Source organism: Peromyscus californicus, unplaced genomic scaffold (genome assembly GCF_007827085.1).
Source record: "Peromyscus californicus insignis strain IS unplaced genomic scaffold, ASM782708v3 Scaffold_22__1_contigs__length_63687245, whole genome shotgun sequence".
NCBI lineage: Eukaryota > Metazoa > Chordata > Mammalia > Rodentia > Cricetidae > Peromyscus > Peromyscus californicus.
Window position 1 is genome coordinate 31,634,643 of NW_026294525.1, and position 14,566 is coordinate 31,649,208.

The 14,566-nt window shown below is 40.8% G+C and overlaps 1 protein-coding gene across 2 annotated transcripts in view; it reads left to right on the top strand.

The window, feature by feature from the left end:
- The window catches only part of Stx7 (syntaxin 7), a 40,503-nt gene extending 26,260 nt beyond the window's left edge, over window positions 1-14,243 (top strand). For both annotated transcript variants that reach the window (XM_052751189.1, XM_052751188.1), the window contains exons 3-10: window positions 1,837-1,906; window positions 4,201-4,294; window positions 5,069-5,206; window positions 5,907-5,959; window positions 6,573-6,669; window positions 7,840-7,912; window positions 9,949-10,031; window positions 12,952-14,243. In XM_052751189.1, coding sequence (XP_052607149.1) covers window positions 1,837-1,906; window positions 4,201-4,294; window positions 5,069-5,206; window positions 5,907-5,959; window positions 6,573-6,669; window positions 7,840-7,912; window positions 9,949-10,031; window positions 12,952-13,044 — 701 coding nt within the window. In that variant the 3' untranslated portion in view covers window positions 13,045-14,243. The remainder of the gene's footprint in view (window positions 1-1,836; window positions 1,907-4,200; window positions 4,295-5,068; window positions 5,207-5,906; window positions 5,960-6,572; window positions 6,670-7,839; window positions 7,913-9,948; window positions 10,032-12,951) is intronic.
- Window positions 14,244-14,566: the final 323 nt, after the last annotated feature.

Sequence of the window (14,566 nt, forward strand, 5' to 3'; positions counted from 1 at the left end):
GCAGATAGTTAAAACAGGGCTCTAGGCCAGTTAAGGCAGCCAGCTGACCCCGTGAACACTTTGGGGGAACACATGGAAAGCACTATTGTCCTTTTACATGTCCTTGATCCTAATGCAGCTATTTATGGCAGACAAAATTGTAAGTAAGGATGGCTTTAACAATAGACTTCTACTTATGAGACCATTCCAGATGATCCATAGACAAAGAACGAAATAGGAGGTGGCCAAGAAGGACTGAAGCTATATCTTGGTGGCTGGGATAGAGTTAGATCTCTGCCATGGTAAAGCTACAAGTTGATCATGTAAGTGTGTGATCAAAGACACCTGCAATAGACGGGCGGTGGTGGCGCACGCCTTTAATCCCAGCACTCGGGAGGCAGAGGCAGGTGGATCTCTGTGAGTTCGAGGCCAGCCTGGACTACCAAATGAGTCCCAGGAAAGGCGCAAAGCTACACAGAGAAACCCTGTCTCGAAAAATCAAAAAAAAAAAAAAAAAAAAGACACCTGCAAGATCAGGAATGGCAACACTGACCAGGACTAACAGCTTACAGCCAGTCAATGTCATCAGCTAACAAAGCATAAGTCAGATATAGGCAGAGGAGGAAGCTTCAACATCCCTTAACTTGGTGGGTAGGCCATGGACAGGGAGGGCATGGCCATCGATCTGGTTGGGCCAGGGGCCATGCATAGAGTGTCTGTGCCCTCTATTGTCTTGGCTGTTGATAGATGGCCTAGAGAAGTAACCAAGCTTAACAGTTACCTCAGCCTTTGTCCAGTCGCTGCTTAGCCATGTAAAGACTAGACGAGGAAGTTCAAAGGCCTTTTCCTCTCCTGGAAACTCTTCCCTGTCTTGGGACTTTCTCTCACTTTTCCTTAATTCCCGAATTCTCCTTTATAAAACGTGTTTTCACTTGGCGTACTCCCGGGAGTGTCCCTATCTCTAATCTTCACTGGAATAAGACGAGGAACAATGTTTGGTGACCACGAGTGTCTGGAAACCTAGGTCCTTGGGTCACGCAGTACTGGGTTGTGATAGCTTCTGTCACACACAGAATCCCTGAATTATTGATGGTTTTACAAGTACAGACCAACCAGCTGTCTTGTAGATTATCCCGTAGTCTAAATTGGTCCGATTTCATCCTCATAGTTAGACTTGGGTTAAACATTTTGGTAATATATATATATATATGGACGCTTGTGACTCTCTCACCACATCCTGCCATATGGTTCCTAATGCCATTTCGTCCCGTGTTGGTGCTGAGTTTGAGCTTTTGTTTTAAACAATACATTTATCAGTGGAAAGGTTATCTCTTAAATGTCATCTCTCAGGGATGGCTGAGGCTGCTTGTGGTTTTAGCATTCTTTAGTTTACCCTTACCTGTGTGAATTGTTACACAGATGACTGAAAATCATGTTTCTAATTGTGTTATACACTTCTCATTTAAAGCGGTTATGCTCACTTTATGTTCCAGTAAAATATGTCATTGTCATAATTATTGTCCCATAACTTTTATGCTGGTAGATTCAAGTAAAACTTACATGTACTACTCTCGGGTCAGTCTTTGTAGCACAGGAAAGAGATTACCATTTTGGGTCAGAGCACAGTTTCACATGCCAATGTCCCCACTCAGTTTTCTCTTGGAAAATCAGTCTGTTGCTGTTACTGATTAGACAGAATAAACCATTTACTTTTTCTCTTTTTCAGTTATTATTATCTGCCATTATGCCTTTGTTTTTCTTTCTTTTCGTCATTTAATTACCTTATTGCTTCTAATGTAATATTTTCTGTGGCTGCACCTTTTCTAACAATTATTCATTAATTTCCTATTATGACAGCTGTGGAAATACAAAGGACTCTGAATCAACTTGGAACCCCTCAAGATTCACCAGAATTGAGGCAACAGCTGTAAGTTTTGTTTCTTGAGGGTTGTTTTGTTTTGTTTATCTTATGAGGCAGGGTTTCTCTGTGTAACTACCCTGGCTGTCCTGGAACTCACTCTGTAGACCAGGCTGACCTTGAACTCACAGAGATCCGCCTGCCTCTGTCTCCAGAGTGCTGGGATTAAAGGTGTGTGCCACCACTGCCCAGCTTGGTTTTGTTGTTGTTTGTTTTTTGTTTTAAGACAGAAAAAAGAGAATCTGCTTTTGTGGTGGCTTTTTATTGGAGAAAATGATGGAAAATTAATAAGATAGGAGGATTGCTGAGAATTTAAAACCAGCCTGGGCTACAGAGTAAGTTTCAGACCAGCCTGGGCTACACAGTGAGACTCTGTCTCAAAACTTAAACACACGGTTGGGGATTTAACTCAGTGGTAGAGCGCTTGCCTGGCAAACACAAGGCCCTGGGTTTGGTCCTCAGCTCTGGAAAAAAAAACACAATTTGCACACACACACACACACACACACACACACACACACACACACACACACAAAGTTACATATGTTTCAGTAAATATGCCAGTAGGAATGATACTAGTACTTTGTGTGTTTTATAGATTTTATAGTATTCTTCATCTTTTCTCATCTGAACTTTGTAAAATGTGATGTTCACATACAGAACCATTTCTAGTAAGGGAGATCTCTCTTTCAGAGCCTTGGCGATATGCCCAATATCTGCCAGACCCTCTTAAGTCCTCAGTACTTTAATAGCTACAGATTACAATTGATACACACACACACACACACACACACTCATATACACACACAGGGTCACAGACACACACATACACATACAGGTATACAAACACACAGACACGCACACACACACACACACACACATACAGACACGTACACATACGCACAGCATTATCTCCATACAACAACTAGCTAGAACAAAAGTACAAAGAAGAAATAAAAATGTATATAATAGAAACTCACGTGTTTTAAAAAGTACCATTTGAAGTATTTGTAGTTGTCTGTAGTTTATGTTTTATTTTCTGCAATAGAAGGGATTTGGGGGTGACTCATGGCTAATACACCGTCACTCATCGAAATGCAATGGAAGTACATACTAAACAGTCACATTATTGTTGTAAAGTTAACAGTGGGAATTCTGAATCCATAGACGTGATTGTGCAGGTTGCCTTTTGAGGACTTAGAGAAGCAGGTCTAAGCATGGGCATTTGGTGTCTAGAGCTGTGAGCTTTCTATTATTCTCCCTCACTAGCTCTATACTGGCATCTGCATCTGAGCATCTTTTTATTGTGAGCCTCACTGGCAGTCCACGTGTAACGGAAGGGATGTGCAAGGGAGGCCCTGGTGTCATTCCTAAGCATCCCTTTAATGCAAGATGGTATTGTTGGATATCAAATATTTTCATTACAATTTGTACTTTTTTCTTTACAATTATCTAGGAAAATGCAGGTCTAGGTGTAATTTACCCTTTTGTTGTATTCAGGTCTGTTTATAAGGAAGCCCTGTTAGATCTTCTCCATCAAGTTTAACTACTAGTAAATTTGTACTATCACCACTTCTCCATCTTTGTGTTTGTGGAACATAAGTGTTCACATAAAGAAATAAGACATATGGGCTGGAGAGATGGCTCAGAGGTTAAGAGCACTGACTGCTCTTCCAGAGGTCCTGAGTTCAATTTCCCAGCAACCACATGGTGGCTCACAACCATCTGTAACGAGATCTGATGCCCTCTTCTGGCCTGCAGTCATACATGCTGTATACATAAGAAATAAGACATACAAGATGTACCTCACACCTGGGAACTGGACAAAAACAGTCCTCCTTCCTCAGATGCCCTCCCAGGGGAGACACAGAGACGAGCTGTACACATTTTCAGCCTCTCAGATATAAATGACCAGATAGCCAGCACTGTCCTGACTACCTGCCCTTCTCACTGGAGTCATTTTCATTGATAGCTGATGATTTTTACTTATAGGTAATAACAATGCATATTTATTTCTCTAAGCGTGGTTATTCTGGGTGAATGAAGACCTTTTTATGTCATAGTTCTTAATATTTATTAAAAAAAATAGAACTTAAAGATTTGGTTTGGCAGAAGAAATTGACAGCTTGTTCAGAAAACTATGAGTACTTCAATAGTTTATAAATTGAAACTATGAATACCCAGACAAAAAACTAGTTCTTCTACAGCCTTTTACTAGGATTGACACAAGTGACAGAGTTCTTCTTTGGCTATAATGTGTTTTTGCCTTCTGTTTCTCCTTTTGGTTTTTCTTTTCACTTTAGGCAGCAGAAGCAGCAGTATACTAACCAACTTGCGAAAGAAACAGATAAATACATTAAGGAGTTTGGATCACTGCCTACCACCCCCAGTGAGCAGGTACCAGGCTTTCAGATGCACGTTTTGATGTACTGAATGTGAAAAAAATTAAATGCATGGTCGGACCTTTGAACTGTGATGCTACAAAGGAAGTTTAGGTGACCAAAAAAATTGTATTTGAGATTAGTTACAAGAACACAAAACTGTATTTAGTTGTTCAGGTAGTATCATGTGGTTCCATAAAGCAGAAATTATTTCCATGTACTTGCCCTGACCCATAATTAAGTGCATACTGAGAAAATGCTTCCTGCGTAATTGCTTCCTGGCTTTGCAGGGCTGTCTATGCCCCCCCACCCCCCCCCCCCCCTGCCCCTCACACACACACCCAGCATACCTGGGGGCACAGTTAGCTCCTTGCTTACTTACTGCAAGTTATTTTGTGTGTATATATATATATAGATATATCTATATCTATATATATATATAGATATACATAGATATATACATAGATATATGTATATATATATATAGATGGATTTTATTTGCCTAAAAAGGGGGATTACCTAAAATTAAGGCCTTGACCCATTTATCAGCCACTACGAAAGTCTAAAGTGAGAAATCCTGTGGGGCAGGCCTTTCGCCTCAAGATAAAAGTGCAAGTGTTTGAGCCCATTAGAAAGGTGCCTGAGAGTCCATTAGATAGTCTCTGTAACTGGAGACTGAGTGACAATTTTAGGATCAAATAAAGAGCCAAAGAGTCGTGAAGCAGCTGTTGCAGATCCCAATGAGCTTCTCAGTTTGACCCAGCAGGCTGTTTCTCTCCCTTCCCTCTAGCGTCAAAGAAAGATACAGAAGGACCGCTTAGTGGCGGAATTCACAACATCGCTGACAAACTTTCAGAAGGCCCAGCGGCAGGCTGCTGAGAGAGAGAAAGAGTTTGTTGCCCGAGTGAGAGCCAGCTCCAGGGTATCGGTGAGTATGATGAGTGATGTGGTCAAGGCATGATATTTGTGTCTTCCTGATGTGCAAAGTTGTAGAGGTCTGGGGCACTCTTAAATTTGTGACTATTTTAAGGGATATCTCCTCGGGTTTTAAGAAGATTAATGTTGTATATTGTTGTAGTTACACACTACATAAAAATAGAAAAACCTGTTTGTCAAAGGTTAGAGGTCAAGTCCGGGTGGTCTTTTCATGGCAAGTTGGTCTGAGGCTTGGTGCTCGGGTGTGTGCCGGGGTACGATGATGAACTCAGTGCATGTGCCAAGGGATTCTGAGAATGAATATGAGCCTGGGAACTTTTGAGTCAATCTAGTTTTAAATTCTCACAGGATCCACCATTAGCTGGTGTTTTACTCTTTAATATAGAGTTTCACAATGACATTAAGTATTAGCTAAATTATATTTATTATTTGGTCCTTGTAAATAGCAAATTCCCTCCTCGTCAGTTTAAGATACTATTTTGTCATTACTTAAGCAGAATCTATCCTTCCCTGCTCCCATTGCACATGCACACACCCATATGTATGCACACACATGCACACACTCACATGTGTGCCCACACATGAACACATACCCACCCAAAATATAGACAAGCCATCTTAAGGGAAACTCTGAGTGTTGTTTTCTTTCCCTCATTCTTGCTTTCTTTCCGTCTTCTAACTAAATTATTCAGGGTGGTTTTCCTGAAGACAGCTCAAAAGAAAAGAATCTTGTGTCCTGGGAAAGGTAAGAAATTAAAAAAAAATTATAAATCAAAAGATAATTTTTCAAGAATTATATATTATAGTTCATGAAGCTGAAAGAGAGCTTTTATTGTATTATAAACATAAACAGCTTATTATTTATAAGTAAATAGTAAATTTGGGAAATATTAAATATTTGTAAAGTATTTATTATGTAATTTGTAACTGGATCACCCAAATAAACTTATTTACTTAATTTTAAGAATAAAATATTCTTATGTGAAGTTACCAAGTATACTTTGTAATACTTAAATGAGTCTAAACTATATATGATGAAGCCATGAGTGTAATGAAAATGAGGTAAAATTTGGGTAAAATATCTTTTTATACTTAGAAGTTTTTATTTATTTATTGAGGTTTCTCTGGAGACAAGACCTCACTGTGTTGTCCAGGCTAGCCTGGGATTCACGGTATAGCCAGGATCGGCCTTACATTCTAGATCTTTCTGTCTCAGCTTGTCGAGCTTACAGGATTACAGGCATGTACCACCATGCCTGACATTTTAAACTTTTTTAAGTGAACAATATTCTGGTCTTGAGGATCAAAATGTCCCATTTAGTGGATATTAAGTCCTCTTTCTGTATTTGTTTTTATAGCCAAACACAGCCTCAAGTCCAGGTCCAAGATGAAGAAATTACAGAGGATGACCTCCGCCTTATTCATGAGAGAGAGTCTTCAATCCGGCAGCTGGAAGTAAGCCTTACAGCCATACCTCATTGCTGCTCTGTGCTTTGAGCATGTTCACAGACCTGAATAATGCCGGGGAAGAAAACTCTTAAGAATATCTGTCAGTTTGGTGAAATTTCTAGTATAGAATTTGAAATAACTCCTGTATAAGAAATGATGCTATTGGTGCTAGGGTGAGAAGCCATATTCCTTCCACACTGTTAAATCATTCACAGTTCTCCTTAGTGTTGAGAAAATACCATTCTAGAAATAAACGTCTGTCTGGGGAATCTAACACCCTTCAGCATACCCACCATCCCTCCACAAGTAAGACTTTTACAGTAACATTAAAAAAAACCCTATGTTTCCTTTTAGGGTGTCTACTGTATCACAGAGATGAAAGATGTCTTAAGTTGTCCTTCTTGTAGAAGCGATCTGGCCCCTAAGAAGTGGGCTAAGAATGACTACCAGTGGCTACAGTTCACTGAGTGTCTTCCATGTGCCAAGGCACTGTGTTAACTGTTAATTTTCACATTCCATCCTCATAAAAGAGAAACTAAGGCCACGATGGGTGTGCAAACTTCCTTATACAAATAAAAGGTGTCTTTAATCGGGAAAAATAAATAGGTATATATTGAAGAAAAGTAAAGCTGTAATTTCTCTATCCATTAAACTTACAATTTGTTTACCCACCAATGACATTTATAATTTCACTATACTCTGTTAGATATTCAAATTTATTAATGTAGGGCTTTATATAATATATATGTAATGTTTTGTTCATTGAAATTGTCAAATTGATGGGTGAATTTCTTATTGAAATATAAGAATACTCATATTCTTCTAAGCAAATATTGCCTGTGACAAGAAAACTTATCAGGTTGGACTTGGTACCCCATGGTTGGACTAGTACCTGTGTTATAGGTTCTCAGTTTCCATCCTGCCTCACTTGATACAGGGAGTGTCACAGATTTACTTTGGACAACTAGTGGCATCCTGAGGCTCTTTTGTTAGAATTGCTTATAGTGGTATAGTTTTCTAATGTTCCCAAAATTAATATATTACTTCTAAATGCATGCTTATATATGTATGAATGGGGGTAAATTTGTTCCTTTCCTTTCCTTTTGAATTTCCTCATTTGTGGGAATGGGGACTGAATTTCTAATAATGCATAATAATGTGCACTTTTTGTCTTAGGCTGATATTATGGACATTAATGAAATATTTAAAGACTTGGGGATGATGATTCATGAACAAGGAGATGTGATTGGTAAGTCCTGCTGCTGTGGACTGTGAGATGGGAGAGCAAGTTACCTGCAGTTCCCCTGCAACAGCTTTCTCAAGCAAGAAACCACTCCCTGTCTCTGGGCCCTCTGAAATCAAAGGTGTAGTCTCTACACTTTGCTGCCCTGGCCTCTGTTTGCAAACCTGTGGATGGAGTTTAATCAGGGCCTCCTGCTGCTGCAACCATAAGGCCCCATGTGGCATCCCAGCCTACTCCAGGGTGCAGTTTCATTCTTATCCAAATCTAGTGCTGTCATACTGAGAACTGGGGGAACTCATGATATTGGTAATTGTGTATGCTGTTGTGTTTTATGAGAAATAGCTATTTGCCTGGTCGTTTGTCCTATCAACTACCAAATAGTTTTTGATAGATTCATGTACCTCATTTAGATGCTAGGGGACTGAGACCCCGGCATTAAAGCTTTCGGTTTGGGATGTAACAATGGAAATGGTTGGGTGGGGTAATAGACAAGGTCATTTAAAAAAAGGTGTGGGAGCTGGAGGGAGAGTTCAGGGGGTAAGAGCTCTTGTGCAAGCATGGGGATCTGAGATCAGAGTCCACAGGAAAGGAAGCTGGGTATGGCGACACATGTTCCTAACCCTAGAACTCTGAAGTGCAAAGGCAGGATCTTTGAGATTTGCTCCCTGCAAACTTCGGGTTCAGTGAGAGACCTTCTCTCAAAGGAGTAAGCTGGAGACTGATAGAGCAGAACACTTGACGTCCTTCTTGGCCTCTGTACACACAGATGCATGTACCCAAATACACATGCACACATATAGCGTGTACACACACATACACACACACACACAGAGTATGGTAGAGATGGCTCAGTTAGTAGAATAGCTTGGTATACAAGCCATGAGGACCTTATTTCAGACCCCTAGCACCTACATAAAAAGATTGAGCATAATGTGGGCACATGCTACCCTTGTCCTAACCCTAGAACTAAGCAGGCAGAAACAAGAACATCCTTGGAGCTCACTGGCCATTTATTCTTGCTGAATTAATGAGCTCTAGATTCAGTGACAGGCTGTCTCAAAAAGTAGTGAGAAATACATCTGAGGAAGACACCTGAAGTCACCTCTGGCCTCCACACCAATGTGCACAAGTATGTGCACACTGGACATGTACATACATACACAGAGTAAGTGGTTGATTTGTCGAGAAACCAGGGTATTAGTTAGAAGGGTCCACAGCTGAATAGTGCAGTCACCAGCTGTGACACTAAGAGAAGTATTGAAAACATCACTGAGTCAGGGGTAATGGTATTCAAGAACCGAAGAGGCTATGAGATCTTTGAATGTCTGCTACCAAGGAGGGCTAGAAGAATGTGGCACACTGGTCTTTAAAACTTAGAGTCTCCAGTCCTGCAGATGGTTAGAACAGAGTGGAAAGGAGGGTGCCACCCTGAAGGCCTGTGGGTCCTGGATGGGGACTTCACTTGACTGCAGTCAGGTCAATGAAAACAGAATGAATTAAAGTTACCAGATTCGTACTGTGAAGTTGGCCACTGAACCAGGCAAAGCAGGCAGAGCTTGGGTTTATGTGAATGATTTGAGGTGGGTTGCATTTGCAGAAACAAACACAAAGCTGAGGAACACTAGCAGGACAGTTTGATGAAATAAACATACAAAGGCCTGAACTCCAGTATGTGGGCCCTTCCTTGGTCCTGAGGAGAGTGTTCCTTGAGAAGCTGAGGTACCTTTTTCCTATGTGATGACCATAGTCCTTGGGCCTGGGGAGAAGAGGGCTGAGCTGTCTTGCACATTGGTCTCGAGATAGTGCAAGTTCTGGGACTAGGAGCTTGTGCTGTCGCTGATGATATTTGCAAAATGACAGTACTTTCGTTGTGTCCAGTAGAACTAGAGAAGATGGTGAAGGTCCTTTGTTTATGCATTTGCGTATTGGTTGGATGACATCTTTTCCTTAAATGTCTGCTGAATTAAACTTGGTGATTTATTGTTAGCACGTCAGTTTGTGTTTAACGATTCTCTGCTCTGTGTGTGCGTTTTATTTTAAAGACAGCATAGAAGCCAACGTGGAAAGTGCAGAGGTGCACGTCCAACAGGCAAACCAGCAGCTCTCAAGAGCAGCAGATTATCAGGTAACCTTAACTGTAATACATTGTAACCTTAACTGTGATACATTGCAACCTCAACTGTGATACATTGTAACCTTAACTGTGATACATTGTAACATTAACTGTAATACATTGCAACCTCAACTGTAATACATTGTAACCTCAACTGTAATACATTTTCTTACAACTTGGAGTTTTGGCTTAGACTTGAAGGGGCTGCCTGTGCTGGCTATAGAATTGTGGAAGGGGAGGATCAAAAATATGCCTGTCAATTTAAAATCGGTTTGGGCACGCGTATGCTCACATTGATCCGCAGAGACAGGAAATCATGAGGCTTGCAAGAGACTACTCCTCCAAGCTTTTCCCGTTGTGGGGGTCCCTGCAAGCATCACGGATGGCAGGGAAATAGTCTGGGTAAGGTAAAAATGAAACTTGGGTCGGCACAATTTAGCCGGTGCTGCATGAAAAACTTCAGGAGTCTGATGCTAAGCAATTTATTTTTCACATACTTAAACACAGTGTAACTTTGGGGAGAAGTATCCACGTGAGAATTACCGCAGCAAAGCTTTAGGCATGGCTACATCGAAGTGCGTCTCTTTAGCAAAGCACCTGTGACCTTCACATAAGAATGAGTTCTAAGGCCGGGCGGTGGTGGTGCACGCCTTTAATCCCAGCGCTTGGGAGGCAGAGGCAGGCGGATCTCTGTGAGTTCGAGGCCAGCCTGGTCTACAAAGTGAGATCCAGGACAGGCACCAAAACTGCACAGAGAAACTCTGTCTCGAAAAACCAAAACAAACAAACAAAAACAGAATGAGTTCTATTGACTAAGAAGCAGTGCTCAGGAGTCTGGGCCTGGGGAGGAAGGTTTGTAATACGCATAAAGATGGGTTCTGTTGACTGACAAACAACGCCCAGAATTCTGGTGGTTTCCATGAGGGCTGGCTTTACAGAATAGCAACGATTACCAGGTATTAACATCCATTCACATCCTTCTGGATGGAAAACAGTGTCAGTTTCCTCCATTAAAGAAAAAAAAAAATCCATGAATTTAACAGTTCTGGTTTTTCTAGTACCATCTGTAAGCTGTGCCCTCTACCTCCCATGATGGTCTCTGATGTGACAGTGACAGCCACACATGGAGAGACCTCTTGGGTCACCTTCCTCCTCATTTCCCATTCTTCCTTGTTACTTTTGATTTTTGATTTTTCAAGACAGTCTCTCTGTGTAGCCCTGGCTGTCCTGGAACTCACCGTGTAGACCAGGCTGGCCTCGAACTCAGAGATCCACCTACCTCTGCATCCCAAATGCTGGGGTGAAAGGCGAGCACCACCACCGCCCGGCCCACCTCTTTTTCTTCCCTGTCAGTGTCCTCCAGACTGAGGTGACAAAGGTCCTTGGCCTGGAAAGGTCTCTTCAAAGTCCCTGGGAACTGTGTTAGCTGGGAGTGTCGTTAATCATCACCTACTATGTCAACATTCTGCAGAGACTTTCAATAGATATAAATTTATTTCTCAAGGGAATCTCATTAATATTGGGAGTCCGTATGTGTCTGTGCACTACAAATCATGCTTCCGATACTATACAGATATTAAGGCTGTGAACTATTAACAATTGTACAGTATGTAGACCTTTGTTCAGTAAGAATGAGGCCAGACTCTTCTGAACCTCTGAACACCATCACAGCACATCATTTGAGTCCCCTCTTAACACATGGACTTTTTGTTGTTGTTCATAATTACCCCTTTCTTGGACCTTGTAACTACAGTACTGTGACTTCTTAGATATTTTGAATTGATTTTGCTTTCCTCTCTAACCTGAAAACCTGAGTTAGTGCCACGTTTTTCACCAGGCAGACCACTGGGTAGTTGGTACCATGTAACACTGCTGCTTTGGGAGGCTGTCCTTTACCCGCATGCCTGGATATTATCAGTCTAACACTTAAACCAGTACCTCTTATTTCTTTCTCACTTCTTTTGTGTTCTTGGGGTTTGAGAGAGAACAGGGGACCTAACCCAAGGCCTTGCATACCAAGCAGATGCTTTCACAGTGCCTGCCTGACAGGATTTCCTCTTTCTTTCTTTCATTTATATATGTATTTATTTGTTTTATGTGTCTGTCTGTTTATTTGCTTTTTATTTATTTTTGGGTAAATTTTATTTATTTATTTTATGTGTGTTTTACTGCTCCAAAGGTGGTTAAACGTAGGAGAATGGAGCCTAAAAGTGAGGCGGACTAAAGTCTCATGCAGTAGCCAACTTTGTTCAGAGCATCGGACAGTTTATACTCAGGGTGTTACAAGGAGTCACATGAGTAAAGAGTGCAATCACAAGGGCAAGCCGCATGTGGCAAAAACGTGTTTTTCCATAGAGGCATATGAACAAATAACAAGAGCCTGTTGTAATGAATAATCTCAAGTAAACTCATTCCTATATACTGCACCTGGGAGGAACATGAAAACACACTCCAAGAAAAATTCCATGTGTTTTTGAAGAAACTAAGGTCATACACCTCTTGTCTTGTTTTCGTGGCATTTTCTCACAGGCACTCAGAGTTCCCCTCGCATGATTCCATTCCTGGACAGTGTCCCGACAGTGTGTGTTGGTATTTGGCCTGCGTATATCTGTGCACCACATGCGTGAGTTGTAGATAGTTGTGCACTGTCATGTGGGTTCTAGGAATTGAACCTGTGTCCTCTGGAAGAGCGGTCAGTACTCTCAACCATCAAGCCGTCTCTCCAGGCTCAGTTTCTTCTTTCTTGAGTTCAGCCAGGAAAACTACCAGCAATTAAAAAAAAAAAAATTTGCTCCTTGAATTATAATATTCACTCAAGAAAAATATTTCTTAAAAAAATAATGTGTTGTCGAGGTTTTTAAGAAGATCTGCAGCCCTGAATACAAGGGTTCCTCGCTGAGTCTGTCACTGAATCTTGTTCTTGCTTCTGCAGCGCAAATCCAGGAAAACCCTTTGCATCATCATTTTTATCCTCGTTGTCGGAATTGTGATCATCTGTCTCATCGTATGGGGACTGAAAGGCTGAGTCGTGAAGGAGTGGACCGCTGCGTGATGTTGTCTGGGTTGTGTAGGCAGATTCTCGTGATCACTTTCTATTATTATTGTTATTTTAAGGCTGTGGTGTAAAGGATGGTCCCATACTTTGTCATTCTTACTGGGAAGGAGCTCCTTTTGGATTCGATCTGATGTTTTCTAATATGAAGGTTTTTCTAAATACCGTTGCTGGTATGACTTCCATCTTTTTAGTTCAGCGACTGTTGGGGTTTGCTCACATTGTATATGACTTTCGTTTATAATTTATTTATATTGTCTGACTGAGTTTGGGGGATTACTTGATTGGTATGTGTACCCTGCTTACACCTCTGACACTGTGTAACATGAACCCAGATTGTGCTATCTTATTTTTTAAAAATTCAAGTTTAAATCTGGCTTGTCCAGCAAATATTCTCCATAACAAAACCTTAACACTCATGTTTGTGGGACGTTTTATCCCCTGTGGTTCCCAGCCATGCAGATCGTTATTGATCTTTCATTATTGGATTACTTTTGTCTTCTCTGAATAAAGTCGGTGAACCCTTTCCCAGTGTGTGTATATATGCCTTTGCTGTAGATTGCATTGTAAAGATAGTAGGATAGATTGTTTTTACATATGGTCTATTTAATCCAAGGTGTACTAAGGAAAGCATAGTTACTGTAATGTTTGCTGTAACTTGGAGAAAGTATCTGAAAAAAGTCCATACCAATATCTATTCTGTTTAGATGCTAAAGATTCCAGTTTCTTCACTGCACGGAACAGTCTTCATACTGTCTGGCTTTTGTGTCTACAGAATACTGATTAGATGTGTATCTTTGGGTCATCATCACAAAGTAACTTTCCCACAGTTACAGATTTGGGGCTTAATTTTGACACTTAAAAATAAATTTAGAGTTTATTTAGAGTGCCATTTTTTTAAATCATCCTTCATTAGAATAAGAATCAGATGTCTGCCAATAAACTCACTTGCCTTTTTAAATCAGTGTTTTAATGCACTAATCTGAATGCTGTAAAGGGGGCTATCTTAGTTTAACGTTGGTGTTTTATATTGTTCTTATATAGTAGTTTGCTAGTGGAGGCATTGTTTAATGTGGCAGGCTCTGAAACGTTGAAATGGGAACAAGTGGAATAGTAACTAAATAATTGTATCCTTGCAAGCAGAATAAAGATGATTTCCAAGATGTCTGCTACTTTTGATTCCCGGGACTCTTTCTGTGGAACCTGGGCTTCCCTCACATTTGCTGCTACAGGAGGAAGCAAAGGCCCTGTGGCGGGACATCCTTCATATTTCCGGGTCACTGGTTAAGGTTTTAAATTTTAGAGTATCAAATGGCTTATTTACTAATACGTAGAAGTTGCTTCACATCTCAGCAGAACTTTTCTTTTTTTTCTGTAAAAGTGATAATAGAAAATGTCCTTGTGAGAGATTGGAACGATGAGGTTTTCTGGTGCCTGAGTCAGACCGCTTTCATGGTTAGAATGGGCAGTCCCTGGAGAATTCATGCAAATGCCG